This window comes from Macadamia integrifolia, chromosome 12 (assembly GCF_013358625.1).
Source record: "Macadamia integrifolia cultivar HAES 741 chromosome 12, SCU_Mint_v3, whole genome shotgun sequence".
NCBI classification, from domain to species: Eukaryota; Viridiplantae; Streptophyta; class Magnoliopsida; order Proteales; family Proteaceae; genus Macadamia; species Macadamia integrifolia.
Window position 1 is genome coordinate 13,290,736 of NC_056568.1, and position 8,407 is coordinate 13,299,142.

At 39.9% G+C, this 8,407-nt stretch overlaps 1 protein-coding gene across 1 annotated transcript; it reads left to right on the forward strand.

Moving 5' to 3' along the window:
- Window positions 1–1,051: 1,051 nt before the first annotated feature.
- Window positions 1,052–6,181, forward strand: LOC122058126 (auxin response factor 18-like). The gene is made up of 6 exons (XM_042620626.1): window positions 1,052–1,231; window positions 1,314–2,225; window positions 2,370–3,564; window positions 4,646–5,550; window positions 5,652–5,717; window positions 6,006–6,181. The coding sequence occupies exons 3-6, from the start codon at window positions 2,443–2,445 to the stop codon at window positions 6,088–6,090; spliced, it is 2,178 nt and encodes a 725-aa protein (XP_042476560.1). The 5' UTR covers window positions 1,052–1,231; window positions 1,314–2,225; window positions 2,370–2,442; the 3' UTR covers window positions 6,091–6,181.
- Window positions 6,182–8,407: the final 2,226 nt, after the last annotated feature.

Below are 8,407 nucleotides of genomic sequence, written 5' to 3' on the forward strand. Positions count from 1 at the left end.
TTAAGGATATTGTAAATTCAAAAAATAATAATTTTGTATAATTTATATCTATATCAGTTTCATATGTTCCAATCGGGTGCCATGTTTTTTTTTTTTTTTTAATCTTTAGACTGTTTGAGACCGATACCAATCTAATACCGATAAAAAAATAGATTACTGAATTTGTGATGATGGATGAGATAAATAATAATAATAATAATATAAATAAATAAATAAACAACATCCCTGATGATTGGATGAGAAGGAATAAAAAAAATAATAATAATAAATAAATAATATCTTTAAATACAAATCAGCTATGTCAATATCCTTGATGATTTGGTGAGACAAAATTTATAAATGGTTTGGTTTAATCCATATTTTAAACCAATCAATATGAAAAAAATGTAATAAGTTATAAGTGAAAATGAAGGGTAATGTAGGTATTTAAAAAGAGTATAGGAGAAAGAGATGTAAAAATAAAAAAATAGAAGAATATTAATAAAAAATAAAAAGTAAAGAATTTTTAGTACATATAGGCAAGTGTAGAGGGAGTGATAGTAAATTCCACATTATCAAAATACCGTGTGACAAGGGTATGTTTAAGGGTATAACTGTCAAAAAATCGATCCACTGATAACTATAACCACGAGTGTCTCCCTTAAATTTACCCCTACTTCATCTGGTTAAGTTAAATTGTGGGGTTGACCAAAGACCACTGCTTCGGTTTCAGGGCAGTCCACGTCATCAATGACTTAACTTGTTTGAGAACAAGAAGAAAGGCAGAAAGACAGAGAATTTCTCAATTTTTGAAACTCGCGAGATCTTCAAAATACCGCGATATCCGTGGGAGGAGGACAGTGGAGAAGGACCGATCACCGGAGGAGTAATGAAGGAGTGATGTAAAGAACGGGACACGAGAGTCGTGACACCTCACCTATGCCTTGGGCTTTTGGTAAAAGACAAGAAGATGGTATTAATTAGTAGTATTAATTAATCATCTTTTTTATTTAATCTCTTTTTTGAAATTTCGATGTTTCCGGTTTTCATATCTTCTTTACATTACACCGCTTTCTTGTTAGTTTGTTCAGTTCCGGTGAGTGAAAGAAAGAGATAGAGAGAGAGAGAGAGAGAGAGAGAGATTGGTTCTTCAGATCTGAGGAAAAAGATTATTGGAACAGAAAAAACCAGGCGGGGAGTCCGATCCTAGCTTTTGTTTTGGAATTTTGCGATTCGAAAAGCATCGAAGAAGGTGAAATCTCTTTCGGATGTTTCTGCTTAGTTTCTGTTAAAATCTGGTCTGGTTTTCTCATTGAGCTTTTCTTTTATTATAGGTGCGTGGAAGAAGAAGAAGAAGAAGAAGAAGAAGAAGAAGAAGCAGTCCTGGAGAAGAAGAGGAAGAGGAAGAAGAAGAAGAAGAGCAGCGCCGTTTTTTTCTTTCTCCACTCAAATAGAGTCGAAATATCCCTGCGGTTTCTGTTCCATTTTTGGTTTCTCTCTCTATCCCGCGAAATATTGGAAGGACGAAAATCGTCGAATGTGTGACGGCTGAAACTAGGTTTTAAGAGTCCAAAGGTTTTACTCCAAGTTCTCCGTTGGTTGTGTCTGGAGGTTGCGCCGCTGAGATTTCTGTTTCTATTGAACCCGAAATTCCCGGAATATAGATTCCTCCGAGCGTCAAGTTGATCTTGCTTGTCTGGCGGTTGGAGTTTCTTGTCTTCTGCTTTAAAATTTCTTCTATACAACAGAGGATTCATAACCCTCCGAGTTTTGCTCTTGAGAATATCTTCGGGTGGACAAAGTCAGGGTTTGGTTTTATATATTTGCTTTGGTTTGAGGTCGTTTCGCGTTTGAAGATAATGTACGGTGTGAACTGTTGAGTCCGATGAGTTGCAGGAGATCAAGAGGCGGCATCCCATAAAAGTATACGGTTTTCTTCGATGCCACCCTGGAAGTAATCAGTGAAGCGGTTAGAGAAAGAATCAGCTGGAGTTAATAGAAGTTGAGGATTTCTTCTGTTTAGTTTCTTGCTCGTGATTCAAGCGCAGTTTTTTAGCTTTCTGCTTCCTTCGTATGGGAGTGTAGAGATACCTCATCTTCTCGGTTTCTCTTGAAGGAAGGTTGGAGGAAGTTTTAGTAATGTGCTTCTTTTTCTCATCTCTCTGAAGCGAATAGGGGAGGTTTAATTTCTTTTCTTACGGCGGTCTATTCTTGCTGGAATTTCTGGCTTGAGACTTTAGAGTAAGGTTAGAGATTTCTGGTCCCCTCCTTTCTTTTTCTTTCTTGTTCTTCCCTTTTTAATTTTAATTGGAGTCCCTTTGCTCTCTTCATCTGCTTCTTTTTGGCGATGCAGCTTGAATTGATTTGATTCTTTTTTATTTTTCTTACAGCTCGAGTTCACATATAAATTAGCATCCATAAAGTAGTTTCATGCTCTGAAGCCCCTTTCATTTGATTACGGGAATGATCACATTTACGGATTCGAAGAAAGAATCAATGGCGGATACCGAGAAATGCCTAGATTCTCAACTCTGGCATGCCTGCGCGGGAGGGATGGTGCAGATGCCTCCGGTTAACTCAAAGGTCTACTACTTCCCTCAGGGTCAGGCGGAGCATGCTTATGGAAACGTCGATTTTGGGAATTCGCAAAGGATTCCACCTTTCATCCTCTGCCGAGTCGCTGCAGTGAAGTTCATGGCAGATCCAGAGACGGACGAAGTGTATGCGAAGATGAGATTGGTTCCCATTAGGAACAACGAAGCTGGCTACGACGATGATGGGGTTCTGGGAAGCAACGGCTCTGAGCTCCAAGAGAAGCCCGCGTCGTTTGCCAAGACCTTGACACAATCAGATGCTAATAATGGTGGAGGTTTTTCTGTTCCTCGTTATTGTGCAGAAACAATTTTCCCCCGCCTGGACTATTCGGCCGATCCCCCTGTTCAGACTGTCCTTGCCAAGGATGTCCATGGTGAGATTTGGAAGTTCCGGCATATATATAGGGGAACCCCACGCCGTCACCTCCTGACGACGGGGTGGAGCACTTTCGTGAACCAGAAGAAGCTCGTTGCTGGGGATTCAATTGTCTTCTTAAGAACAGAGAATGGGGACCTCTGTGTCGGAATCCGGCGAGCAAAGAGAGGGGTTGGTGATGGTCCGGATTCACCATCTGGATGGAACCCGGCTGCTGGAAACTGTATCTCACCATACGGGAGTTTCTCTGTCTTCCTAAGAGAGGATGATAACAAGCTTATGAGGAACCCCAATAGTGGTAGTGCAAACTCGAATGGTGGTTGGAGGGCAAGGGGAAGGTTTAGGGCTGAGTCTGTCATTGAGGCTGCAAATCTTGCTGCCAAAGGGCAATCCTTTGAAGTTGTTTACTACCCAAGAGCCAGCACCCCGGAGTTTTGCGTGAAGGCCTCTGCTGTGAAGGCGGCAATGCGAATCCAGTGGTGTGCAGGGATGAGGTTCAAGATGGCATTTGAGACGGAGGATTCTTCACGGATAAGCTGGTTCATGGGAACAATATCTGCCGTTCAGGTTGCTGATCCCATCCGGTGGCCTAATTCACCCTGGAGACTTCTCCAGGTGGTCTTTCTCTCTTAAATCTGCTTAGATTATAGATAATATCTGGACCTTAATATTTGCCAATTATGGCTCTCCATGGCTCATGCTTTGTTCATTATTTTGTCTGTAACTATCTATTGCATCTGGTCTGAATTTTATGTTTTGTTGTGAATTTTGGTTTGAAATTCTGTAATTGGTTAGTTCTGGTTCTTTTAATTTTTTCTTCTTATGTTTAGCTTCTGATCTTGCCGGACAGGTGCCTTTGCTCTAACTTATATGTTAGTTAACAACTTAACATGATCTTACTTGTTCTTACGAAGTAAGTTGTGCTTGCTATTGTGGATTTCCTGGTTTCTTCTTTTCCTTGCATTGAGAATTTAATCATCAAATTATTCCTTCATTCTACCTATGCGTAGTTTTCTGGTTCTTTCTAGATAATAGTAACCTAATTCCCAACCATGATTTGCATTCCGTTGTCTTTGTTCACGCTGAATATTGAATTGATAGATGCATGACATTCTATATTTGGACCTGTGCTGATGTAGCATCTGCAAAATTCTAGTTGTTCCAACTTGAAGTTAACCTATTTTGTTTATTCTGCTCTTGCTGGAGCTGGTAATCAGATTGAATTCTCAGCCTGTTCAAATTGCTAATTGGGTGCCAATTTTGAATTGCTAGTATATCATATATTGGGACGTCACACCTTTCTGATCCCAAATGATATCTTTGATTTGTCATTTAAGGCCATGACATGGAAGTATCACTTATTTCATCAACACTGGAAAGTTAAATGGAAAACTTGTAGCAGTGTAAAAAAAAAGGATCTAATGATTTAGCTTCATATGTCTATTCCTGCAAAGCTAGTGTGATTTTTCATTAGCTCATGTGATGACCCATGTGAAAGTAATTAGGGATATTTAGCTTTTTGCAAAGAGTGAACCTAAAATACCTATGAAGAAACTCTACCTACTTTTGCCTTATTTTTTAGGCTTTAGAGGGGGAAAAAAAGTTGTTCATAGGTAGTGTTTTTGTATTTGCATATTCACAGCACCTGGTCATCTTGTTGGTGTCTCCTTCTAACCACCTCTCTTCATGGATACAGGTAACTTGGGATGAACCGGATTTGCTGCAAAATGTGAAGCGCGTCAGCCCATGGCTGGTTGAATTGGTATCAAACATGCCTGCCATCCAATTCTCTCCCTTTTCACCCGCAAGGAAGAAATTGCGGCTCCCACAACATCCAGATTTTCCCCTCGACGGCCAAGTTCCTATTCCGTCATTTTCAGGCAACCCCCTTGGATCCAGCAGCCCCTTGTGTTGTCTATCGGACAGCACAACTGCAGGCATACAGGGAGCCAGGCATGCTCAATTTGGTATATCCCTTTCAGATCTCCACCTAAACAAACTGCAGTCGGGTCTGTTTTCAGCTGGTTTCCACCGGTTTGATCATGCTACCCCACCATCAAGAATATCCAACAGCCTTGTTGTGGCCAAGTCTAATGGCAGTGACAATGTGTCATGCTTGCTTACCATGGGAAGTTCTGTTGCCCAGACTTCGAAAAAATCAGATGATGGAAAGACACCCCAGTTCTTGCTCTTTGGACAACCTATACTCACTGAGCAGCAGATCTCTCTTAGCGGCTCCGGTGATACAGTATCACAGGGACTTACGGGGAACAGTTCGTCTGATGGGAATCAGGAGAAGGTGACAAACTTCTCAGATGGTTCTGGAGCTGCACATAATCAACGTGGTAACTCATGTGAAGGGATTCCGTGGTACAAGGACCGGCCAACAATGGAGCTTGGTTTGGAGACCGGTCACTGTAAGGTGTTTATGGAATCAGAAGATGTGGGCAGGACTCTTGACCTCTCAGTTCTTGGGTCATATGAAGAGCTATACAGGAGGCTGGCCAACATGTTTAGCATAGAGAAGTCGGAAACGCTGAGCCATGTGCTCTACCGGGATGCAACAGGTGCAGTCAAACACACCGGAGACGAACCATTCAGGTGAGCCTGTCCATCCTCTCTTATGTCCATTTGCCCTTAAAACTTTAAAGACACAGGATTTGGATGATCTAATGTGGATATTTTTGTTTATGCCATTGCAGTGAGTTCATTAAAACCGCAAGAAGGCTGACAATTCTAATGGATTCTGGCAGTGACAATATAGGAAGGTAGTTTTACAAGAAGAAAACCTCAATTGTTTCATGTACAGTTGGTTGACCAAATACTTTTGTTTTGGAACTTACCCTCTTCTCCTCTGTGATTGTTGTTGGAGATTGTGGGACAAAACCCATGATCCAATGTTTTGGACAGCTTCTTATTGCCGATTCCTAATGGAACAGGCTTTGAATTTTCTAACTATTGTTTATGCCCAAAGTTTCGTTGTTCAAAATTCTATTGATCTTCTTGCCAATTTAATTCTGAGAATTTGTACAAATGCTAGTCAAATCTTTTTGCAGGACATGGGTCACAGGGTTGCGGACTGCTGAAAATGGACTTAGTAGCTCTCCTAATAAGATGGGCCCTCTAAGCATATTTGCTTAAGATAGGAATTTTTTAGGTTTTTGATGCTGGAACTTGAAATCATTTCTCTTGAAGAACCACCTTTTTTTATATATATATATTTTTTTCTCCCTCTTTTTGGGTTCTCCTTTTATGTGTGGTTGGTGGCGGCGGTGGTGGTGGTGGTGGTTTTTGACTGAAGTGTTCCAGTAATTGATGATATTGAACAAGGAATGAGTTATAAATTTGTCCTTTTTTTTTTTTATCCTTTCATGGTAGTATTTGTCTCTTGGTGGTTCTGTGTGCGAACGGAAAGTTATTTGAGAGAGAGAGAGAGCAGTACTTTCTGTTCTAGATGAACGAACGTTCAAAGAATTCTGTCGCCCATTCACTTTGGAAATTAATTACTCCAAAGAGTCTCTATCAGTTGAATCCCGCAAAGACTGGTCCACAATCCGAAAGTCTTGACTGGATTAAATATCTTTGTCGAACCGGTGGTTTAAAAAAATTGGAAGAGAAATGTTACTATTAGACATTAGAAATTTTTCCTTCGCAAAAAAAAAAAAGAAAAGACAGGAAATTGTCTGTTGGAGTTGACCAGAATCGTGTGGGAAATGGTTGGACTGCTCATGGCATTTGATTCTGAGCTTTTTTAAACTATGGTTGGCGGAGAAGGATTGGTTCAGGACAACTTGTAAGTTAGTAAGGTGATGCCTTCTCCGTGAAGGTATGCAACAGCATGTGTGGGGACTGGGGACTAGGAATATTGTAGGAATAGGGGATTGTGAAAAGTGGAGATCAAAGATCAAAGAAGAACCCCAAAATTAAAAATAAGTAAAAAAACTATGTTTAGAGGCCAAAGTCAGCATTCGAATGTGTCTGTGTACCCTTTGTATAAGGTAAGAGAGATAGACACAGGAGCATTAGTGTAGGTCGCATTCTGAGACAGAAAATCACTTTCTTAAAACTCGCATCCATCCTCGATTACATGATTTAAAACTCTGCTCCCATTAGCTTTCTCTCCTCTAGTGAACACCCCCTATTAGGGAAAGAAATAGTGACTCTTATACCCGCATGTAAGAAAACTATTTTTTTACATGGACAAGGAGAGAAAGAGGGAGACATAAGGACGTAGACATCGTAGTCATGTTCTCGGACAGAAAATTTTCTTCTCTAAATAATATTAAAAAAAAATAAGAGATTAAATATAGTTAATAAATGCTGCCCTGTGAAGTGGTGATACAAATTACGTGAGGAGGTCCATAAGTCCATCGTTATTTAATGGAGGATTAAGATGAAATATCAATATTGACAAAAGCCGATACTAATCCTACATCGCTACGAATCAAAGGTAAAAACATCAAAAAAAAAAAAATAATAATAATAATAATAATAATAATAATAATAAATATTGACTTTCCACCCTTTCCAGTTATCCATTTTTGATGGAACAAATGACACTTTCTCTCTTTTTTTCCCTTCAATTAAAATAAAAAATAAATTATTTTAATTCTTTTATTAATTCTATAAGGTTGAAAAAAAATTTTGATTTTTAAAGAAAAATAGGAACAAAACCATCCAACGGTGAGAATCGAGATCAACCTCAATCGATTCTGATCCGAATTAATCGACTGATTCTAGATTCTTGAAACCATGTCTGAGACTTTTGCGGAAGAAGATGAAGACTTCTCCCCACGTGAGGAAGGAAGACAGGGAAGAAGGAGAAGAAGAAGTTTCCTTAAACTACTCATACTAAATAATCTAATGAATCACGTGGGAACATTTGAGCTACTGCAAATATTGCGCCGCTTCGATGGCCGGACCCTCCTTCCCACTTGTTGACTATTTACTCCACCCACCATTAAATCTCTCTCTCTCTCTCTCTCCCCTTCATATCTCCTCCCCTCCTCTTCATCCTCTCCATGAGAGCCTTTGGCCCACACAGAAACCCACAAAGACAAAAACTACCTTTCCAAGGCTGCCTAACTAAGGCTGTTCAATTCCTCTAATCCTGTTCAGTGGTCGCCCTTTGTTTTCTGTTCTTCCACCACTACCAACCCCACCATCCCTCTTTTCCAAGTCCTACCCATGCATGCACAGTCTCTCACAATTCCTTAATTTCCACACAAAAGCCAACCAACCTCAATTTCCTCACTCATATACTTCCCCCTCCGACATGTTTTCTCTTCAAACCCATTTTATATTTTTTACCCCCCTCCCCTTCCACATTCCACTAAGAAAGAAAACAAACATTATTAATTATCTCAATTAACTAATCTTTACGTGTTTGACTGTGTATCTCTGTTTGTGGATCTGGTCATCTCCCTTTATTGAATACAATATTACTAACACACTCTTC

What these genes read in the sequence shown, in the direction of transcription:
- LOC122058126 (XM_042620626.1), top strand. Translation starts at nt 2,443, where the DNA reads ATGATCACATTTACGGATTCGAAGAAAGAATCAATGGCGGATACCGAG. An exon ending in ACCGGAGACGAACCATTCAG is followed by an intron (nt 5,551 to 5,651) that starts GTGAGCCTGTCC and finishes ATGCCATTGCAG; the next exon opens with TGAGTTCATTAAAACCGCAA. An exon ending in GGCAGTGACAATATAGGAAG is followed by an intron (nt 5,718 to 6,005) that starts GTAGTTTTACAA and finishes ATCTTTTTGCAG; the next exon opens with GACATGGGTCACAGGGTTGC.